Source organism: Ornithorhynchus anatinus, chromosome 12 (genome assembly GCF_004115215.2).
Source record: "Ornithorhynchus anatinus isolate Pmale09 chromosome 12, mOrnAna1.pri.v4, whole genome shotgun sequence".
NCBI classification, from domain to species: Eukaryota; Metazoa; Chordata; class Mammalia; order Monotremata; family Ornithorhynchidae; genus Ornithorhynchus; species Ornithorhynchus anatinus.
In genome coordinates, this window is record NC_041739.1 from 14,057,084 (window position 1) to 14,080,524 (window position 23,441).

The following is a 23,441-nucleotide window of genomic DNA, read 5'->3' on the forward strand; positions in this document are numbered from 1 at the left end:
CTGTTTTTACTGGGATGCCTAAATTGAAGCACAACACACAGGAGTCAGGAAGCAACTCTTCCCCTCTCAGCCTCGGCTAGATTCTGACTGGCACTTTTGTGGCCAGTCTTGGGGTTCACAGTTTAAGAGGAGGGAGAAAAGATACTGAATCCCCTTTTTACAGATAAGGAAATTAAGGCACATTGAATTGCCTAAGGTCACCAACCATGCAAGTAGTTGAGCTTGGAGTGGAACATAGGTTCTCTGACTCCAACTGGGCCCGTGTTCTTTCCGCTAGGCTGTGCTGCCTCAGATTGGAGTGGGTGAGCTCTAGAGCTCTTATAATTTGTGGTTCAATCTTGCAGGGATATTTTGCACACTACAGTCTTGGGATAATTAATTCTGAGGCATCCGGATGTAGAGCTCTCTTTAAATGAGAGGCACTGTGTGGCTTTTTGTAAAGTACAGGTGAAAGAACATTGAACAAGGCTCCATTTAAAACTGAGGTTGCCGGTCTGATTGACCCTCAGGGTTTCTTCCCTACCATGTTGGAAAGAAATGGTCTTAGACTAGAATCACGGTAAACGGTCTTCTCTTCATGAGGCACCAATCTGTGAACATTCAGAACTCTGAAAGCACTAGAGATTTTTCATTTTATTGTACTTACTAGTGGAGAGACCCATTCTTCTGTTCGATCAATGCTGTGGTGTAACTCCTCTGTAAGAGCCTTTCGTGTTCCTCTCTTTCTTGAAACACTTTTTCTCTAGATCACTCAGTAGAAAGAGCCTGGGCTTCGGAGTCAGAGGTCAAGGGTTCGACTCCCGGCTCTGCCACTTGTCAGCTGGGTGACTGTGGGCAAGTCACTTAACTTCTCTGTACCTCAGTTACCTCATCTGTAAAATGGGGATTAACTGTGAGCCTCATGTGGGACAACCTGATTACCCTGTATCTACCCCAGCGCTTAGAACAGTGCTCTGCACATAGTAAGTGCTTAAATACTAACATTATTATTACTATTACTGTCCCTTGATTCTCTTGTCCAAAGCATGGGAGGATGGGGACTGGGAGTGGGGCATGTTACCCTTGCTCTTTTTTGTTTTCTGTGGACTTTCCGTTTTTCAATTGCTCCAGTCCCCTCCTCTTTCCTTCTTTAATATCGTTCTCCCCCGCCGAAACTCACTTCTTCCTGTCCTCTCTGAATGTATTCCCTGAGCAGCCCCAAGGCCTGCCCAACCTGGAAATCAAAGCCCCGTCCACACAGCCCAGCACCGACGGCTAGACTAGACACAAACCTGAGGTGAACGGAAGAGGGTCAGGCCTTCCTTCGTCGTGGCTCAGGTTTTTCACACATGGGTCATTTTACCAGTGGCTTGCTGGGGTGTGTAGCTCCAGCAGTTCCCTAGAACAACTGAGCAGGGGTTAAAAAGCAACTGTGCCCTTCCCCAGCCCTTGGGCTCTGACACCTCCAACCACAAGAGGAAGAAGTTTCTTACTTCAGGGAGGCTATCCCAACCTGGTCTGGTCCGAATAGGGCTCTCGGGCCTGGACTGGTCAAGTCTTTGTGCCGGGAGCAGCTCACGCGAGACTGCAAGGAGGTTGTGGTGAAACGTGGAAGGGAGCCGCCGGGCTTTCGGGCACTCAATCCGTGTGTGACGTCAGCGCCGGCGTTCACACGGTCCAATCGGGTCCTACCGCAAGAATCGAGGCCGGGCACGGCGCCGGTTCCATCTCTGTCAAACTGTGAGACTCACGATATCGGGAGGCAGTGAATGAGGGACATTAAGTCGGCCTTGATGCCGTTATTAAGGAACCCATAGAGAATGGGATTCAAGCAACAGGACATCATACCCAGCAAATGACAAATGCAAAACACCAACCTGAAATGTCTGTTAGAAATGAGGTTGGCGTTAAAGTCCGTCACCACGTGGAAAAGGTGAAGCGGCATCCAGCTGACGGCGAAGGCTAATATCAGAGTAGCCAATCGATAGAAGACCCGCCGAGACCGCTTCTTAATTCTGGTCATGGAGCGGGATGCGGTCAGCATCTCCTGCACTTCTGAGTTGTCTTCAGGCTTCACGTCAAAACATATGGGCACCCCTGGGATGACTTTACTGGAAGAGGAGAGACGACTTCTTTCCGTCCCAGAGGATTCCGGTAGGGCTCCCGAATGAGGCTCCTGAGGAGGCCTCAAGGCGGCCGGTACCACGCAGGCCGATTTCTTGCTGTACCGCCTTCGTTTTTTTCTGATGAAAGAATAATTCCATCTGTTGCTGCTGGGGAGCTGCTTCTGAGGCCCACTCTTCTTGGAGGGATGAAGCGATAAGTTTATCATCTCGTTCTCTTCTAATCTTTTCTCTCTTTTGACCAGCTTGCAGCTGATGCTCCTGCAGACGCTGGTATGACTAACGGTCAGGCAAACCAGAGGCAATATATACTGAACGAGCAACAGAGAGATAGTGAAGGCAATTCTGTAGGAATCAGACGGCCATGATTCGATACACAAGTATTTGCTGCTCAAAGACTCTGAGCCAAAGTTGTCCCGGAGTTCTTCAAGCTTGTGGAACACGGGTAGAGGGGAGCAGAGGGCCAAACCCAGTGTCCAGATGGTCATTATTAAGAAATACCCGTGGTTGGCTGTTAAATTATTAGAGAGGGGATGCGTTATCATGTGGTACCTGACGACAGCAATCGATATTAACATTAAGGTGGAAACCAAAACGGACACGCATTGGAGGAAAGGCATTATGTGGCACAAGACCTCACCAAACATCCAGTGATCCAGCAAGTTAGAGGTCAGCGTGAAAGGTGAGCAGAACAACACAACCAAAATGTCAGAGAAAGCCAAGTTTCCGATAAGGAAGTTGACGATGGTCTTCTGCCTGCGTTTTTTCATTAGAGCCATGAGGATAAGTAGATTTCCCATAAAACCAAGGAGACTTACAAAGGTGTACAGCCCGATCAAAAAATACTGAATGTCATCTACACTGCTTTTATAGTCATCCCAGACAGGGAAATCCAAATTCTTAGAAGGGGTGATGTTCTCCTTGGTAAGGGTCCTGTTAGAATCCTGGAGTTCTAAATCCATATTACAGGCCTGCTTGAATTCAGAAAGATAGTCATTAAGATCTTGAGAGGAGAAATGCATCACTGAATGTCCTCCCTCCTCACGTCCGCCAAACTAACTCTCTTCCCCTCTTCAAAACCCTACTGAGAGCTCACCTCCTCTGGGAGGCCTTCCCAGATTGAGCCCTTCCTTTCCCTCTTCCCCTCCTCCCCTCCCCATCCCCCCTACTCCCGCCCTCTGTTCTATATCCTTCCCCTCCCCGCAGCACTTGTGTATATTTATTATCTATTACTCTATATTATTAATAATAATGATGATGATTAAGTGCTTACTATGTGCGAAGCACCGTTCTGATGTATATCTATCATTCTATTGATCCATTTTGATGGTATTGATACCTGACTACTTGTTTTGTTTTGCTGTCTCCCCCTTTTAGACCGTGAGCCCGTTGTTGGGCAGGGATTGTCTCTCTCTATTGGTGAATTGTAGATTCCAAACGCTTAGTACAGTGCTCTGCACACAGTAAGCGCTCAACAAATACGATTGAATGAATGAATGAAAATCAAATCCGTTAAAAAAAAACTTCTCAAGTCCTTCCCATTCTTTGCTCAATTTTGGAGTCGAATTTGTCTTAAGAGCAGCAGATGACAATTAATTGAAAGTCCTTCAACTTCAGCAGTCCTCTACTTCAATGCCAATTAGAGAATCCTCTTTTTAAGAAACACGGCACAGAATAGGACGGAATTTAGACTGTCTGTTGGTGGGAGGATGACGTCTGAGACTCAAGAGGGGTCCATTTGGGAACTCTTGATTTTACTGAAGCTTAGATTTTCCATCTTTAGTTTCAGGTCTACCGAAAGAGGCGTCGGCTCAGAATGGGTGCCAGTGTCGGACACCTTGCTCCTCAGGCTGACATGCCGACTAGGTGGCATTTTCCTATTCTAAGGTTTTACGTGGTCCTGTCAACACTGTCTCTTTGTGGGCAGGGAATGTGTCTACCAGCTCCGTGATTTGTACTCTCCTAAATGTCCTGCACCCAGTAAGTGCTCAATAAACATGATTGCTGCACACAATTCCAGCCCTCAAGGAGTTTAAAGTTGAAGGGGGCAAATAAATGAACACAAACTGCCAAACGACAATAGGGAAGTGGTTTGGTGGCTAGATTAGACGCTCCTTGGGGGGCAGAAATCATGTTGACCCACTGTAGATTCCATTCTGAAGCACTCTGTACAGTGTTCTGCACAGAGTAAGTGATCAAAATCACCACTGGTTGATCAACTGAGGGTGGAGAGACCTTCAAGCGGGGGCTCCGTGGCTCAGTGGAAAGAGCCCGGGCTTGGGAGTCAGAGGTCATGAGTTCAAATCCCGGCTCTGCCACTTGTCAGCTGGGTGACTGTGGGCAAGTCACTTAACTTCTCTGTACCTCAGTTACCTCATCTGTAAAATGGGGATTAACTGTGAGCCTCACATGGGACAACCTGATTACCCTGTATCTCCCCCAGCGCTTAGAACAGTGCTCTGCACATAGTAAGCGCTTAACAAATACCAACATTATTATTTTGCACTCTTGGCCCCTTCTGCATAGTTGACTGGATAAATAATTCCTCTATTTGCCCTGTTCTCTCCCATCCCCCATTTCCTCTTCACCATCACCCACTTTAAACTTAGATCCTTATCATCCTCTGCCCCTCCTTCCCTAGGCTCTCTTCTCCTAAATTCAGCACCCATCCGGACCCCTGACCCCACTTGACCGTGCTGACCCTGAATCCCGAAGCTGCCGTACCTTTTTTAAGAAGCTTGTCCCAGTCGGTTCTGTTCCAGTCTAAGCCACCTGCATCCCCACAGAGAATCTATAATTAGGTTCAGCGTGGGGAGAAGAGGTGAGAGAGAAAGGTTTGAAATTGGGGGGGCACAAGTGGAGTTTGGAAACTGTGGCAGGAACAAACATTTATAAGAGGTAAAGAGACAGAGAGAGAGTGTTGGCAAGGGGACGGGGAGAGTGGGGGAGAGGAAAGAGAGGCGACAGGTAGAGGGGGAGAAAAAAAAGACATTTCAATAGCTTACCTGGAAACCACTGGCAGTGACAGAGAGATTTTCGATGTTCTGGGTAGCAGCAGCTAACGCATATATGCCTCTGGTATTTAGCAGTATTGCTCCCTTGATTTACCTTCCAGGCAAATCCCTTCTCATTTTGGCCACTGGTCCTGTAGTCAGAGAGAAAAGTCCATCTTGGGGAAAAGATTTCTCAAGTAGGCCTTGTGATCCAGAACTGAAAAATCTAACCAATTTAACTCACATAATAATAATTATGGTATCTGTTAAGCGCTTACTATGTGCCAGGCACCGTATTAGGCGCTGGGGTGGAAACAAGCAAATTGGGTTGGACGTAGTCTCTGTCCCCCGAGGGTTCACAGTCTCAATCTCCATTTTACAGACGAAGTAACCGAGGCCCAGAGAAGTGAAGCGACCTGCCCGAGGTCACACAGCAGATAAGTGGCGGAGCTGGGATTAGAACCCTTAAACTCCTATCTCCCAGGCCTGTACTCTATCCACTACACCACGCTGCTTGCCGTTCTGCACATCCATTCGTTCATTCGATCGTATTTATTGGGCGCTTACTGTGTGCAGAGCACTGTACTAAGCACTTGGAGAGTACAATACAGCAATAAAGAGAAACAATCCCTGCCCACAGTGGATTTACAATCCAGAGACGGGGAGAAAGACGTCAAAACAAGTAAACAGACATCGATATGAATAAATAGGATTACAGATATATGCAGATATGCGTAAGTGTTGTGGGGTTGGCCGGGGAGAGGAAGAGCATAGGGAGAGGGGAGAGGTGACGCGGAAGGGAGGGGGAGGTGAGGAGAAGGGGGCCTAGTTTGGGAAGACCTCTTGGAGGAGGTGTGCCTTCGGAAGGGCTTTGAAAGGGGGAAGAGTGATTGTCTAGTGGATCCGAGGAGGGAGGATCTTCCGGGCCAGAGGTAGGTTGTGGGCCAGGGGTCGGCAGTAAGACGGGCGAGCTCGAGGCACAGCATGAGGCTAGGAGTTAGGAGCCAGGAAATCCAAGATGCAGGTTCTAGTTCTTCTCCGCCCCTGGCCTGCGGAGCAAATCATTTCCTTATCTGGATCTCAGTTTCCCTCATCTGTAAAATGGGGATTAATTACCTGCTCTCCCTACCTCTTTAGATAGCGAGACCCAGGTGGGTCAGGAACTGCGTTAGATCTCATCATCCCTTACCTGTTCGGCACGGTACATGAGAGAAGCAGCGTGGCTCAGTGGAAAGAGCACGGGCTTGGGAGTCAGAGGTCATGAGTTCGAATCCCAGCTCTGCCACTTGTCAGCTGTGTGACTGTGGCAAGTCACTTAACTTCTCTGTGCCTCAGTTACCTCATCTGTAAAATGGGGATTAACTGTGAGCCTTATGTGGGACAACCTGATTACCCTGTAGCTACCCCAGCGCTTAGAACAGTGCTCGGCACATAGTAAGCGCTTAACAAATACCAACATTATTATTATTACTTTTTAAATGCCATAAACAACCAGTCTTCAGGGTCTGACCGCTGTTTGCGGAGTGAACGCCGTGCAGACGCAGAAAAACAAGGACCGGTCAATAAAAGGCATTTTAAAACGCTGACTGTTCTTTCACTGTAGCTTTTCATAAGGTGGGGTCTATCATTGCTAGCAGTGGGAAAGAGGAGAATTTAGGATCCACTTTTAATATAGGTTTAAGCCCAAAGCAGAGAAGGTCAGCATAAGAGCAGTGGACGGTTGCAGATATCCAAACAATTCAGGCTAACTGAGATCATTTAAGGTAAAAAATTCATTCTTCTGTTTGACTTTGAACAGGAATAGGGTAAGACTAGAATTCAGGCAACTCATATTAGCAAGAAACAAGTGGAAATGTTCCATTCTGAGACTGTGCCCTCTAAACCCTGAGCTCCCGATGTTCCAGAACTGATGTTTTGTTTTTCGCAAGAGAAGTAAGTGGCTTTAAAATAGTAAATACTGGAACTTAAAGGCCGAGACATGGTTTGTTGTTATAGGTTGTGTATTCCCCCTTTCCTTTTTTCCCTTCTAAAGATGCTTGACTCATAACGTGACTATACTTTGGAAACAGTACACACACACAAAAAAAAATCCTTCTGAATCACATCGTAGCCAAATGCTGAGAAATTATTACTTATAACATTTGAAAGCTGAAATTCCATTAGTTGTTCATTCTTTATCATTTTTCACATGTGAATGATTAAAGACATGATAAGATTAGGAAGCAGCATGGCCTAGTGGAAAGAATAGAGGCCTGGGGGTCAGAGGACCTGAGTTCTAATGCTGCCTCCTCCATTTGTAGAGAAGCAGCGTGGCTCAGTGGAAAAGAGCCTGGGCTTGGGTGTCAGAGGTCATGGGTTCGAATCCCGGCTCTGCCACTTGTCAGCTGTGTGACTGTGGGCAAGTCCCTTAACTTCTCTGTGCCTCAGTGACCTCATCTGTAATATGGGGATTAACTGTGAGCCTCACGTGGGACAACCTGATTACCCTGTATCTACCCCAGAGCTTAAAACAGTGCTCTGCACATACTAAGCGCTTAACAAATACCAATGTTATTATTATTTGTCTGCTGTGGGACCATGGGCAAGTAACTTCTCCTTGCGTCGGTTACCTCATTGGTAAAATGGGATTTAAGTCTGTGAGCCTTACGTGGGACATGGACTGTGTCCAAAACCTGGTTCTGTGGCCTAGTGGATAGAGTATGGGCCCGGTAGTCAAAAGGATCTAGGTTCTAATTCTGGCTCCACCACTTGTCTGCTGGGTGACCTTAGGCAAATCACTTCACTTCTCTGGGCCTCAGTTACCTCATCTGTAAAATGGGGATTAAGACTGTGAGTCCTCCGTGGTACAGGGACTGTGACCAGCCTGATTAGCGTGAATCTACCCTAGTGCCCATGAACCGTGCTTGACACATAGTAAGCGCTCAACAGATACCATCATCATCATCTTGTATCTACCCCAGCATTTAGTAGAGTGCCTGGCACATAGTAAGAGCTTAATGAGAACCCTAAAAAAAAAAATTGAACTCCCTTGCACGTAAATGAAATCTTGCTCAAAATAAAACTGAACAAAGTTTTGATCCATGGATTTAACTCAGTTTAATTAGGATACTTAAGTGCCAAGCGCTGAGGTAGGTAAACATAAACAGAGAAGCAGCGTGGCTCAGTGGAAAGAGCCCGGGCTTGGGAATCAGAGGTCATGGGTTCGAATCCCAGCTCTGCCACTTGTCAGCTGTGTGACTGTGGGCAAGTCACTTCACTTCTCTGGGCCTCAGTTACCTCATGTGTAAAATGGGGATGAAGACTGTGTGCCTCACGTGGGACAACCTGATGACCCTGTATCTACCCCAGCATTTAGAACAGTGCTCTGCACATAGTAAGCGCTTAACATATACCAACATTCTTATAAAAGATCAGACATAGTTCCTGACTCACATGCCGCTCACCATGTAGTTTAATTCTGATTTCCTTAAAAACAAGAGTGAGTCCAGTATCTTAACCACTCTTCAAACTTGGAAGTTTCTGCAAATACTTTAACTCACTCTCAAAAAATCGTATTTAAAGTAGTAGTTTTTATAATACTTTGGAAAACTATACCATTATTGCTCATATCTATTTTTATCACTTGTGGAATGAGACTGGGGAATATTTCAAATACAAATTTAAAGTTGCCACTCTTCCAATTCAAAATGATTAGAAAATGAAGAGTTTAAGCATTCAAATAACCAAAGGGAAATAGTTTGGTGTAACATTTTGTAACATGCTAATTAAATCTAATCAAAATATATTCATAAATTGACACTCTATGGCTTTTTAAGGGTGAAGACTTGAAATTTTTTATGTCTCCTTATTGAAATGATGATTATTCGGGAGCTAATCACAGGCAGTCTAGTTACTAATAATTTATGTTGATAAATATTTTAAAATTTATACTAACCCAGAATCAGGGTTGCAAAACTCAATAGGTGGAGATCGGAAAATTGCAATTAAAATTTGAAATGAATTGAAACTAAGTGATCGAGTACCATGAAGTCAGAGTTTGAGCCCCTACCAGCTGCTTTTATTTGCATAATTCAGAACCACTTTTAATTTGAAAACCAGGATTAATGAGGCATTTTACATCTAGAATTTCAAATTTTCCAGACCAAAATGCTAGACGACTCTGGTATATCAGCAGCACCATATTTAGGTACAATTTTGACAAACGGATGTTGACGTTATAAATATCGGTTCAGTATAGCTTGGGCTCTACGGTTTTATTTTGTAGTAGAGTACAGTATCTTCCCAAGCTTGCCTTTTAATAAGAAAATTAAGAAAGACAAGGTCAGAAATCAATGGCAATTATAGAAGTGTGTCCCTTGGCCTTAATACGCCAACCAGAGCTGAGAAGAACTAAGAGGTAGAAGGCAACCTATTTCCAAATGGATATAATTCTATAATTATAATACAAACTATAATTATACCTACACAGTACATACACAGTATAATTATAATACTTATATAATTCCATACACAGACTATATATATATATATATTCATATATGTATGCGTATATGTACGCATGTATGTGTGATATACTGAGAAGCAGCGTGGCTCAGTAGAAAAAGCACGGGTTTAGGAGTCAGAGTTCATGGGTTCTAATCCCAGCTCCGCTACTTGTCAGCTGTGTGACTTTGGGCAAGTCACTTAACTTCTCGGGGACTCAGTTACCTCATCTGTAAAATGGGGATTAAGACTGTGAGCCTCACGAGGGACAATCTGATTACCCTGTATCTACCCCAGTGCTTAGAACAGTGCTCGGCACATAGTATGTGTTCAACAAATACCAACGTTATATTATTATAAGACTACTTGTACCAGCCTAATTACTAAGAACCCATTTATTTTTTCAGCTGGGGGTTTCAATTTTTTAAATGTGATGGCTTAGACAGTAGGCCTAAAACCCTCAGTGCTCCTAGCACTCAGGCCTGGAATGGAATTAATAACTTTATTAAATCAAACCAATTCTTCTTTTCTAGCGCTTGGGATCTTCACTAAGAATTACAAGTCGATTCAGATTGCCCAGTGTCCAAGCTAGTCCTTTTTGGTAAACCCGAGCACTCTGGGAACCTGCATTAGTAGTAAAAGTACCACAGATTGCTTGCCACAGAACTATTATGGGCGACTTTGGAAAAACTTATTTTAGCACAGAAAACAAAGGGCGGTTCTAAATGGATATGTAAGGAATTTTAAGGCGCCATTCCTGACTCCTAACCCTGCAGGTGAGTCAGGTGTCCGCTCGCCGCCTTGCAACCTGGTCCTCTAAGTCACTGTGACTCCGGAGCCCTCCTCTTGCTCTACCTCATTTCACTTTTACAAGTGAGCAGAAAGAATTAAGAGGGTCTTTTCAATCGTCACCTACTACATTAAAGCAGCAGGGATGTTGGCTGTTGCCTGAAACTTGTGACCGATCTCTAGTAGTTGTAATTTTAGGAACAGTGGCAGCAGAGGGGTCAGGGAGAAAGGTGCCCCAGAGAGTTGCAGAGAGGTCAAGCAAAGCAACATGGCCTAGTGGACAGCGCGTGGTCCGAGGATTCAGAGGACCTGGGTTCGTGCCGTCATATTTATCGAATGCTTACCGTGTGCAGAGCGCTCTGCTAAGCTCTTGGGAGAGGACAATCCAACCATAAACAAGGCACATCGAGTTCTAATCCCAGTTCTGCTACTTGTCTGTTGTATGACTTTGGGCAAATCATTTCTCTGTGCCTCAGTTACCTCAGCTGTAAAATGGGGATTCGAGCTGTGAACTCCTTATGGGACACGGACTGGGTCCCACTGGATGGTCTTGTATCTACCCCATTGCTTCAGTACAGTGCCTGGCACATAGCATGTGCTTAAAACATACCATTTGCTCTCCAACCCTTCCTTTCTTCTCAATCAATGGTCTTTATTGAGAGCTGTCTGTATGCAGAGCACTGTACTCAGCACTTCTCCCAGGCTTTTTCCGGGCCACCACCACCTAGAACAATAATAATAATGGTATTTAAGTGCTTACTATGTGCTGAGCACTGTTCTAAGCACTGGGGCAGATACAGGGTCATCAGATCGTCCCATTTGGGGCTCACATTTTTTAATCCCCATTTTTACAGTTGAGGTAACTGAAGCACAGAGAGGTTGTGACTTACCCAAGGTCACACAGCAGACAAGTGGCGGAGCCGGGATTAGAACCCACGTCCTCTGACTCCCAAGCCCGGAATCTTTCCACTAAGCCACGCTGCTTCAGCACAGCTCCTTTCTCTCCTCCCTTTGTCCTCCGCTCCCACCAGCCTACCCTTTCAGTGAGGCCTTTCAACGAGCCCTACCTTTAAAATAACCAAACAGAGTTTTCCTCCCTGAAAAATGCAGAATTTCACAAGCTCCTTTCCCCACCAGCATCATTTCAATCCCCGGGAACAGAATGCTAAACAGAAGGGAAAAAGAAATCATTGACATCAGTATCGGGGCAGTCTTAGAGGGGCAAATGGACTCATTTATAGGTAATGGACACAGGTCGAGTACATGAACTAAATCTCGCTTCCGGATTAAAGTCATAGGTGAAAATATCCCAACCAAATTAGAATGTCTAAAAAAAACAAAACACCAATGCACAAAAATAAGAATAAAGTATGTCAGACCAAACCTAAATCCATCCCTAGTTTTCCGACGACCGTCGAGACCACTGTTAATCTTTCCTGCTTCAAAAGGAGAATTAATGGCAACAAAAATCCCTAGGTTAAAGACCCGAGAAGTGCCCCCCAGCACGGTAATATCGGAGCATCTTTGCAAGAGATTAAGCTCTGAAACAGTTGTATTCATTTTAGATCCCTCAACACCTAGCATAGAAAAGAAATGGGCCGAATAAAATTCCGCTCCTAGACACTGGCTTTCCAGAGACCGAATGTCAAAGAAACGACGTCGGAAAACGCAGTCGGTTCACCTGTGTCCGAAAGGAAGAAAAGTGTCCAACTTCTCCGTTAGAAGCTCCAAGCCTCGAATTAGGGAACAAAGCGAAGGAAAGGAGTAACTTCCAGGGACACACTTGAAAGATTCTGAGAAACCGCTCGAGCCTATGAATGAATATGTTTTTAATAGGCGTAGTGATGATTCCTTGAAAAAACACACTGCTTTCTTGCAAGCAGAAAGAGATAAACCGCTTGTGATGTTCTCCTAAAACCTTAATGTATTTAGGCAGTGCGATTTTTATCCTGAACCTTCACCGGGCCCAGGGGCGCCCAGATTTCTAGCCGCTCCGGGGGGAGGCGACGATTAAAAAGCAAGCAAGAAAAGGACGAAAAACTGAGCTGAGACGTGTTAGGCGAAATTCTCCGAGCCCTTCGTCCCGTCAAGGCTCGTAGCTCTGCCTGATATTTGCAATTTAAACCTGAACCCCGGGCTCGAAGATTTCCTCTGAACTCTCTCCGAGCTTTCCACCGCTACGTTTCCCCGCGCGTTTCGAAGAGGCGGCCGTTGGCGGTGAGAGGTTTCCCCGACCGCAGAAACTCGATTGAATAATAATAATAATAAAAAATAATAATAATAACAGGAATAATTGTATTTGCTAAGCTCTTACCACGTGCCGAGCGCTAGTCTACGCGCTTGAATAGGTGTGAGAGACTGTGTGTGTGTTTGTGAGAGAGTGAGCGTGTGTGACAGTGTGTGAAGGTGCGAGAGAGCGTGTGTGAAGGTGCGAAGGTATGTCCGTGAAGGGTGGGTGGTATTTACTAAACGCTTACTATGTGCCAAACGCTAGTCTAAGCGCTGGGGCGCGTGTGGTGTGTGTGTGTGTACGTGTGTGCATTTCTGAAGGTGTGAGGGTGTGCCTGGAAATAATAACAGTAATGATGATGGCATCTGTTAAGCGCTTACTACTTGCAGAACACCTCTGGGGTGTGGGTGGCATCTGTCGGGCGCTTCCTAGGTGCTAAACGGTGGTCTAAACGTTGGAGTGGGTGTGTGGTCCGAAGGTGGGTCCGTCAAGTGCGGGTGGTATTTGCTGAGCCCTTACATTGTGCTAAGCGCCGGAGGGGTGTGTGTGTGTGTGTCCGAAGGTGGGAGGGCGGGTCTGTAAATAATAATAATAATGATGCTAATGATAACGATGGCGTCCGTTAAGCGGTTCCTATGTGCAGAGCCCCGTGGTAGCGTGGGGGGGTACGCGTCGAGCGCTTCCTAGGTGCTAAGCGGTGGTCTAAACGTTGGAGGTGGGGGGGGGGGTCCGAAGGTGGGTCTGTAAAGTGCGGGTGGTATTTGCTGAGCCCTGACCAGGCGCTAAGCGCCGGCCTAAGCGCTAGAGTGGTGCGTGTAGCGTCAGGCGGAGCCCCCGCGGCTCGGTGATCACCCACCTGGGCAGGCTGGGCCCCCGCTCCCGGGGCCGGGCCGGGCCGGGCCGGGCCGGGCGGATCCGGGGGCCGGCGCCCGATCTCTGCCACCGCCGCCGCCGCTGCTGCACGCTCCGCTGCACGCTCCGCTCCGCTCCGGGGGCTGCGGGCCGGCGGGGGCGGACACCGGCAGCAGGACGACGACGACGACGACGAGGAGGAGGAGGAGGAGGAGGAGGAGCAGCTGGCTTTGCCGGTGACGGGCCGCGGGGGACCCGTGGGGATCCTCCTCCTCCTCCTCCTCCTCCTCCTCCTCCTCCTCCTCCTCCTCCTCCTCTCCTCCGCCTCTTCTTCCTCCTCCTCCTCCCTGCTCCTGCTCCCGTCCCCGCCCCCGTCCCAGCTCCTGCCCCCGCCCCAGTCCCAGCTCCTGCCCCGGCTCCTGTCCCTGCTCCTGTCCCTACCCCAATCCCAGCTCCTGCCCCAGATCCTGCTCCTGCCCCGGCTCCCGGCTCCGCTCCTGCCCATGCCCCAGTCCCAGCTCCTGCCCCGGCTCCTGCCCCAGCTCCTGTCCCTACCCCAATCCCAGCTCCTGCCCCAGATCCTGCTCCTGCCCCGGCTCCCGGCTCCGCTCCTGCCCATGCCCCAGTCCCAGCTCCTGCCCCGGCTCCTGCCCCAGCTCCTGTCCCTACCCCAATCCCAGCTCCTGCCCCAGATCCTGCTCCTGCCCCGGCTCCCGGCTCCGCTCCTGCCCATGCCCCAGTCCCAGCTCCTGCCCCGGCTCCTGCCCCAGCTCCTGTCCCTACCCCAATCCCAGCTCCTGCCCCAGATCCTGCTCCTGCCCCGGCTCCCGGCTCCGCTCCTGCCCATGCCCCAGTCCCAGCTCCTGCCCCTGCTCCTGCTCCTGTCTCTGCCCCGGTCCCAGCTTCTGCCCCGGCTCCGGCCCCGGTCCCCGGCTCCGCTCCTGCCCCTGCCCCGGTCCCTGCCCCAGTCCCCCAGCTCCTGCCCCGGCTCCTGCCCCAGATTCTGCCCTAGTTCCTGCCCCGGCCCCCGGCCCCCGGCCCCGCTCCTGCCCCTGCTCCTGCCCCTGTCCCTGCCCCGGTCCAGCTCCTGCTCCTGCCCCAGCTCCTGTCCCTGCCCCAGCTCCTGCCCCAGCTCTTGCCCCAGATCCTGCCCCGGCCCCCGGCCCCGCTCCTGCCCCTGCCCCTGTCCCTGTCCCTTCCCCAGTCCCAGCTCCTGCCCCGGCCCTGCTCCTGCCCCAGCTCCAGCCCGTGCCCCTGCGCCTGCTCTCTCCCCCTCGGAGCCCGGGGGCGCACCGCTGGAGCAACCGACACCGCGGGGGGAAACTGAGGCACCCTTCTTGGCATTCCCCCCGCGCCACACACACACCCAGCAGCACCTCCCTCCAAAAAACCCGCCAGACCCGCGCCCGGGCCCCGGCACGCACTATGGCTCTCCAGTGCCTTGTCCATAGTAAATCGCTTAACAAATACCATCGTTTATTACTATTGTTCTTATTACTCTAAACTTTGGGCTCGGTCACCGTTCTCTGCTGCCCCATCACTGTAGCCCAACAGCCCCGACCCCCCATCCCGACCCGGGACTCCTGGCCCGCAGCCACCCTATTTCCCCTCCACCCCATTCCCTCTCCATCCCACCCCATCCCACCCCATGCCCATTCCATCCCACCCTACGCCATCCCAATCCCACCCCACTCCATTTCCCCTCTACCCCATCTTACCCCGTTCCCAGTCCACTCCACCCCATCCCACCCCATCCCATCCCACTTCATTCCCATCCCATCCCACTTCATTCCATCCGCAGTGCCAGGGAGGGACCGGCCTCCTTCCTCGTTGGGGCAAGCTCAGAAGCCTGACGCCCCCCATCTCTTTTGCCCCGAGAGAGGTTGGAGGCCCAGGGGCAGGATGCCAAGATGCCCGTGTTCGGGTGGTTCCCTCCCCACGAAGGCCTCTTCTGCCCGGGCCGGTTGGCGGCAGCGGCCCTCCCCCGGAGGATCTGGGGCACCCGCCTGGGTGGGTGTGAAAAGGAGAAGGGGGGCACGCGTGGGGTGGGGCTGGAGGACGAGGGTCGAACGACCATGTGTGGGTGGGTGAAAGAGGGCTCGTGTGGTGGGAGAGACCATAGGTGTAATAATAATAATTACGGTATTTGTTAAAGCGCTTACTAGGGGCAGAGCGCTGTTCTAAGCGCTGGGGTAGATACGGGGTCATCAGGTCGTCCCACGTGGGGCTCCCGTTTTTAATCCCCATTTCTACAGATGAGGTAACTGCGGCACAGAGAAGTGAAGTGACTTGCCCAAGGTCACCCAGCAGACAAGCGGCGGAACCGGGATTAGAACCCACGACCTCTGACTCCCAAACCCGGGATCTTTCCCCTAAGCCACGCTGCTTTATGGAAGGTGTGAAGACAGGTTTCTGATGATATTAATAATAGCATTTGTTAAGAGGTCACTATGTGCAAAGCACTGTTCTAAGCGCTGGGGGAATACGAGGTGATCGGGTTGCCCCACGTGGGGCTCACGGTTTTAATCCCCATTTTACAGATGAGGTAATTGAGGGCCAGAGAAGTGAAGTGACTTGCCCAGAGTCACACAGCTGACGAGCGGCGGAGCCGGCATTAGAACCCATGACCTCTGACTCCCAAGCCTGGAGGTGGGAAAGGTGGGAGGCCTTGCAAGTGAGGAGTGGAAATGAGGGTAACGTTGTGAGTCTCTGTTTGTGTTTGTGTGTGTAAGCGTGGTGGGGGGGGAAGGGAGAAGCAGCGTGGCTCAGTGGAAAGAGTCTGGGCTTGGGAGTCGGAGGTGATGGGTTCGAATCCCAACGGTGCTTCAGTTTCCTCATCGATGGAAATGGAGGGTGAGATGTCTGTTCGCCCTCCCCCTTGGACGGTGAATCCCATTCGTTCATTCCATCGTACTTATGGAGCGCTTACTCTGTGCGGAGCACTTGGGCAAGTACGAGGCGGCAACAGAGAGCGACGATCCCCCGGTGCGGTGCTGGACACGTAGTAAGTGTAGTGTGGCTCAGTGGAAAGAGCCTGGGCTTGGGAGTCAGAGGTCATGAGTTCCAATCCCGGCTCTGCCACTTGTCAGCTGTGTGACTGTGGGCAAGTCACTTCACTTCTCTGTGCCTCAGTGACCTCACCTGTAAAATGGGGATTAAGACTGTGAGCCCCAAGTGGGACGACCTGATTATCCTGTATTTACCCCAGTGCTTAGAATAGTGCTCTGCACATAGTAAGTGCTTAACGAATACCAACATTATTTTTATTGTTGTTATTATTATTATTGCTATTATTATTATAAAACAAACACCACGATTATTATTTTTATTACTGGGGGAGGGGATGCACCAATTGGTCGATCGATGGTATTCACTGAGAGTTTTCGATGTGCGGAGCACTGTTCTAAACGCTTAGGGTAGTACAGTCCAACAGAACTGGCAGAGATATTTCCGGCCCACAACAACTCAGGGTCCGGTGGGGGAGGGGGGCATTCATACATAATATATAATTAAGAGAGATGTAACCATAAACGCCGCGGGGTTGTGCGAAAAGGAGAGGGAGCCAAGGAGAAGAAGTTTTCACCGGAGGAGCGCAGCAGTCGGGGATGCTTTACCTTTCCTTAATACTTCACCAGCGTGTCTCAGTGGAAAGAGCCCGGGCTTGGGAGTCAGAGGTCATGGGTTCGAATCCTGGCTCTGCCGCTTGTCAGCTGTGTGACTTTGGGCAAATCACTTCACTTCTCTGGGCTTCAGTTCCCTCATCTGCAAAATGGGGATGAAGGCTGTGAGCAGCCCCACTTGGGACAACCTGATCGCCCTGTATCTACCCCAGTGCTTAGAACAGTGCTCTGCACATAGTAAGCGCTCAACAAATACCAACACTATTATTATCATTATTACCTTTCTCACCTTTTCCTCCCTGTTGGTTTAAAGGCTGAGGGCGGAGGCTGCTTTCTCATCTTCCAGAAAGAAAAATAACAGATGGCATCTTCTGGAATGTCAGTGAATACGCTGGTGCCCCTCCAGCTTGGTTGGATGCCAGGTCTGTCTCTAGAGTGAGAATAACCGACCAGCAGTTATCTTAGGTGCCACAGGGAGAGCAATCAATCGATCAATAAGTGGTATTTCTTGAGTGTTTACTAGGTGGAGAACACTGTTCTAAGTGCTTGGGAGATTACGAGACGTCGGAATTAGCGGACACGTTCCCTGCCCGTAACGAGCTTGCAGCCTAGGGGGGAGCCAGACATTAATATGAATAAATAAGTCATATATAATAATTTTAAGATCTGTCCCCAAGTGCCGTGGGGTTGGGAGTGGGACAGATATCAAATGACCGAAGGTCACAGATCCAAGTGCCTAGAATAACACAGACGGGAGAGCGGACCGTGAGCTCGTTGTGGGCAGGGATTGTCTCTATCGAGTGCTCTGCACACAGTAAGTGCTCAATAAATACTACTGAATGAATGAAACGAGTCAGAGAAAAGAGGAATTCATTGGGGAAGACCTCTTGGAGGAGGTGTGACCTTAATCATGCTTTGAAAGTAGAGAGTGGTGGTCTGAAAGGGGAGGGATTTCCAGTCTACGGGGAGGACGTGAGAATGGCAGGCTTTGAAGCCGACGGCAAAGATCTGTCTGACGCGGAGGCGGCTGGACAGCCACCGGGAGATTCTTGAGGAGTGGAGAGTCATGGACCGAACGTTTTTGTTGATAAACGATCCATGCAGCAGTGTGAAGTATGGATCGGAGTGACCGACTACTTGTTTTGTGATGCTGTCTGTCTCCCCCTTTTGGACCGTGAGCCCGTCGTTGGGCAGGGATCGTCTCTATCTGTTGCCAAATTGTACATTCCCAGCGCTCAGCACTGTGCTCTGCACACAGTAAGCGCTCGATCAGTACGATCGAATGAATTGGAGTGGGAAGACACAGGAGGCCGGGAGGTCAGCGAGGAGGAGACGTAGAAGTCAAGACACCTCGGTGGGCAAGACAGCTCGACCGACGGTGAAACATGAGGCGACGTGCCCGGGAGCAGAAAGCTTGAGCTGCGGTTTATGGTCCCCGGTCAGATGATCTCGTAGCACGGCCAAGCAATGGCGGTTGTGAGGAGAATGGACTTGAAATTCCAGTCAATCCATCGTATTTACTGAGCGCTTACTGGGTGCGGAGAACTGTACGAAGCACTTGGAAAAGTAGAAAAAAAAACCCAGGTCGGTAGATGTGTTTCCCACCCACAACCTGGGAAAATAGTCCTGTCCATATACAAAGTGGAGGAACGTATCCCTCTTTCAGCTTCTAGACCGTCAGCCCGGTGTGGGCAGGGATTGTGTCTCTCTATTGCTGAATTGTACTTTCCAAGCGCTTAGTACAGAGAAGCAGCTTGGCTCAGTGGAAAGAGCCCGGGCTTGGGAGTGAGAGGTCATGGGTTCGAATCCTGCCTCTGCCACTTGTCAGCTGTGTGACTGTGGGCAAGTCACTTCACTTCTCTGTGCTTCAGTTCCCTCATCTGTAAAATGGGAATGAAGACCGTGAGCCTCACTCTGGATCTACCCCAGCGCTTAGAACAGTGCTCTGCACATAGTAAGCGCTTAACAGATACCAACGTTATTATTATTATTACAGTGCTCTGCACACAGTAAGCGCTCAATAAACACGATTAAATGAATGAACTCCTTACCTCTCCTCTTCCCTCCTCTCGCACTGAGAAGGCATAAGGAAGATAAGTGACATGTCCAAGGTCACGCAGCGGACAAAGGACCGGGCCAGGGTGAGAACTTCCAAGCCTGTGCACTACCCACTAGGCCACTGCTTTTCTTGTCTGTCTGTCCCCCAAGACTATAAGCTCCTTTTGTGCAGAGATCATTTCTTTCTACTCTATCCTACTACGCTTTCTCTTCTGTTTAGTGAACTCAGTCAGTGATCAAGAAATCCCTGATTGCTTGATCTCTTTCCCTTCTGCCACCCTCCCTCTTTAATAATAATGTTGGTATTTGTTAAGCGCTTACTATGTGCAGAGCACTGTTCTGAGCGCTGGGGGAGATCCAGGGTCATCAGGTTGTCCCACGTGAGGCTCACAGTCTTCATTCCCATTTTGCAGGGGAGGGAACTGAGGCCCAGAGAAGTGAAGTGACTTTCCCACAGTCACACAGCTGCCAAGTGGCAGAGCCGGGATTCGAACCGATGACCTCTGACTCCCAAGCCCGGGCTCTTTCCACTGAGCCACTCTGCTTCTCACGTAGTTTAGATATACAAATGCCTCCTAGTGGAAGACTTTTCATTTTCCTGCTCTGCCAAGTCAGTTTGTCCACAGTGTTGTGTTTTCAAGAAAGGAGTTTCTTCTAACTGGGGCTAATTTGGGATTCTGGGGTGTCAGGTGAGTGCCAGCGAGGATTCAGTCTTCCTTAAATGATCACATTTCTACCCTTGCAGAGAGGAATCAAATGACAGTGACCAATTAAAACTAAATAATGATTATTCACTAGCAACGAAGCACTTGTTGAACTGATTTGACAGGAAAAGATCCAGTTGGGAGGTTGACTGTTTTGTTCTTTTAAATCCCATAATCAGATTCCAAAGAAATTCTCAATTTCCTTGAAATTGAATCATTAAACCCAGGAGATGACCTTGCTTTTGTTCTGTCTACTTTTTTTTTTAAGCTGTAGGAGTCTTTAATTCAAAGAAGCGGTGATTAGGGCACAGTTAAGGAAAAGGAAAAGAAGACTTATCTGTGAACCCCAACAAATTCATTTTCTTTTGAATTTTCTTTTGAATTCTTTTCTTTTAGTGATTTTTTTAAATGACATTTGTTAATCACAGCATGTCAAACACTATACTAAGTGCTGGGGTAAATACAAGTTAACCAGTGGGACCGAGTCCCCGCCCTATACAGGGTTTACAGTCTAAGTAAGTGAGAGGAGGATTTAATCCCCATTTTAGAGATGAGGTAACTGAGGCACAGATAAGTTAAGTAACTTGCCCAAGGTCACGCAGCAGATATATCGCGGAGCCGGGATTAGAACCCGGGACCTCTGACTTCCCATCCATGCTCTTTCCACTACGCCATACTGCTTCTCCAAGACTTAGTAATAATAATGATGATGGTTTTTGTTAAGTGCTTACTATGTGCAAAGAACTGTTCTAAGCGCTGAGTACAGTGTTCTGTACCCAGTAAGTGCTCAATAAATGTCACTGATTGATTGATTGAATAAAATAAGATTGAGATAAAAAAATCAACTAAAGTTGATTCTCCAAGAACTTTGGGGATGTGTAAAAAAGAAAGGGAGCTGAAGAGCATGGGCTTGGGAGGTCGTGGGTTATCGGTTGTGTGACTTTAGGCAAGTCACTTGACTTCTCGCAAGTCACTTGACTTGTCTGGGCCTCAGTGACCTCATCTGTAAAATGGGGAGGAAGACCGTGAGCCCCACTTGGGGCAACCTGATTTCTTTGTATCTATCCCAGCGCTTAGAACAGTGCCTGGCACCTAGTAAGCGCTTTAACAAATACCATTATTATTATTGTTATTACTGGGGTTATGCTAAGAGTCAGCAACTGCTGCTTTCGCTTACTGTCACTACCTCACGGTAGTGATCTAAAACCGTAGGCAAAACGACGAGTCGCCTGAACTAATGAATTGGTTGAGGAAAGATGAAAAGTTAAGAGGAAAAAGGGAAAGGCCCAACAGCCTGAGAAGCAAGAAATTCTTCCAAATGTTAAATTAGGACATGTTCTTATCTCATAATGCATCGCTTTCAAACATTGTATCTATAAAGATGTGGAGGAGGGCGATGCGATCATTTACCAAACGTTGAGGGGGAGAAAACATCGTACTTGATTTCTCTGGAGACTCCCGTATTCTATTATATAAATCCATACCTAGTCCCTTATGTAAGCAACTCTCCTATTTTTGAGAAAGAGAGCCGACTCTCAGCAGGAATCTTTTAAAAAAGCAACAGATGCATTACATGCTTTGTTATTTTCCTAGGGAATCCAGTGTCAATCACGCGAACCTATGGGGGAGACGCAAACCCTGTGTTTGGGTCTCGTAGAAAATTTGGTGATGCTGGAGCAAAAGAAAGCCTCTTCTCATTCATTTTTATACGATCGCAAAACAAAAATGTGAAAAAAGCAACGCGGTGCAGAATGCCAACCGAGAAAGAGCAACCGCATCTTTTCCCTGTGATCTTCCTTAAAAGTTAATCGACGTTGATACCTGTGTGCCGTACCGGGAGCCAGATGCTTCTGCGTCTGTTTGCACAGCTTCGATTCCCTGATTCTCCCCATTCCCTGATTTCACCAGCATTCCTAGCGGAGTGGGCGGAAGGGAGTTCCCCTTTCCAAATCCGACTGAACGATGGGATCTTGAAGGGTGAGATGTTGAGGAGCAGCATCTGGCCCCCTGCTGCCTCAGGGACACCTCAAAGTTAGCCTCCCGTCCTTTTCTTGCTTCTATTATGGGAGAGCGGCAGTGTGGCCTAGTAGAAAGAGCACAGGCCTTGGAGTCAGGTGTCATGGGTTCGAGTGCTACCTCCACCACTTGCCTGCAAGTCACTAAACGCTCCGTGCCCCAATGTCTTCATCTGTAAAATGGGGATAAAATACCTGTTTTCCCTCTCTCTTGGACTGCGAGCCCTGTACGGGACAGGGATTTTGTCAGATCTGATTATCTTATGCATATGCATATGTTACATATGCATGTACCTACATCTCACTGGCAGGCCCTGTGCCCATAAAAGAAGCCATTCTGCTCCTCTGACTACGATACGTCACTTGTTTTCATTTAAGCAGGAGGCTGCTCCTTTCATACGCTTTCAATAACTTTCTTCGCCTTTCTCTTCGATAACTAGTTTTTCAAGGTTCGCGTATGCGTAGACTATAATTTTTAAAATCTGGTGTTCACATCTTGAAAACAACTTTCCTATTTTCTACATGGCAAAAAATGATTTTTTTCTTCTGAACAAACTATTACACATTTCAGGGAATAAATGTGCACCGGTGAGGTGATCAGCTGATGTGTTCGACCGATAAACTCCCTCAGAAGTTCTTCGGATATAGTCGCCTGGGCATATCGGCTGTCACGTGGGGTAGGACTGGTGATGAATTATACCTATTTGATAACCGACCGTAGTCTCTTCTCACTTCTCTAGGGAAGATCGCTATTTGGATTTGGATTCTGATGCTTCTGCTGCGCCAGATTGAAACTGGGGCCATTTAGCTGCACAATACTCAACTAGGACTGAGGTGTGTCCTTCTGTATTCAGTATCTGAAAAGGGAGCAGGATTAGAAACCCATAATGGAGATCTAATTTATAGTTTTGTGAAAGCCCTTTGGCTGAACCAGATTCCCCAACTGGAAAAATTGAAATTTAATCACTATCATAAATGGAAAAGAATAGCAACGGGATGGGTACAAGTTGCCGTTTACGGAATAACATTTAAAGCTACAGAAGTTTAAAGCTGCAAAAGCAAAGCTTGACTGCCTGATTACGGCCGTCGCCCGGGGACAGAGAGGAGGAGGAAGGGCGCTCTGCTGCCCTCCACCACACTTCCAGGGCACAAAGAAGAGACAGAGGGGGACTCCGCCACCGCCGCTGCCAGCCCTCCCCCCACCCCCCATTCAGGGACATTTGCCCACTGAGAAACAGCGTGGCTCAGTGGAAAGAGCCCGGGCTTGAGAGTCAGAGGTCGTGGGATCTAATCCCGACTCTGCCCCTGTCGGCTCTGTGACTTTGGGCAAGTCACATAATTTTTCTGGCCCTCAATTACCTCATCTATAAAATGGGGATGAAGACTGTGAACCCCACATGGGACAACCTGATTACTTTGTGTCCACCACAGCCCTTACAACAGTACTCGGCACATAGCACTTAACAAACACCTTTATCCCCACTTTGGACTGTGAGCCCGTTATTGGGCAGGGATTGTCTCTATCTGTTGCTGAATTGTACATTCCAAACGCTTAGTACAGTGCCCTGCACATGGTAAGCGCTCCATAAATACGAT

General features: G+C 48.5%; 2 protein-coding genes across 7 annotated transcripts in view; one reads left to right on the top strand and one right to left on the bottom strand.

Moving 5' to 3' along the window:
• Positions 1-23,441, top strand: part of NPY1R (neuropeptide Y receptor Y1) — a 100,262-nt gene that overhangs the window by 58,272 nt on the left and 18,549 nt on the right. The gene's annotated exons all lie outside the window — the stretch shown is intronic.
• Positions 927-13,513, bottom strand: NPY5R (neuropeptide Y receptor Y5). 6 transcript variants are annotated; one of them, XM_029076833.2, is made up of 5 exons: positions 13,453-13,513; positions 10,977-11,090; positions 5,108-5,247; positions 4,827-4,874; positions 927-3,076 (listed from the first exon to the last, which is right to left on the bottom strand). In XM_029076833.2, the coding sequence occupies exon 5, from the start codon at positions 3,062-3,064 to the stop codon at positions 1,727-1,729; it is 1,338 nt and encodes a 445-aa protein (XP_028932666.1). In that variant the 5' UTR covers positions 3,065-3,076; positions 4,827-4,874; positions 5,108-5,247; positions 10,977-11,090; positions 13,453-13,513; the 3' UTR covers positions 927-1,726. The 6 variants fall into 6 exon arrangements, with proteins under 6 accessions (XP_028932666.1, XP_028932669.1, XP_028932664.1 ...); XM_029076836.2 differs by having other exon boundaries at positions 4,827-4,893; XM_029076831.2 differs by having other exon boundaries at positions 927-3,073; positions 13,453-13,512.

Excerpts from the sequence above, each read along its gene's own strand:
- NPY5R (XM_029076837.2), bottom strand. The coding sequence starts at position 3,064 with ATGGATTTAGAACTCCAGGATTCTAACAGGACCCTTACCAAGGAGAAC.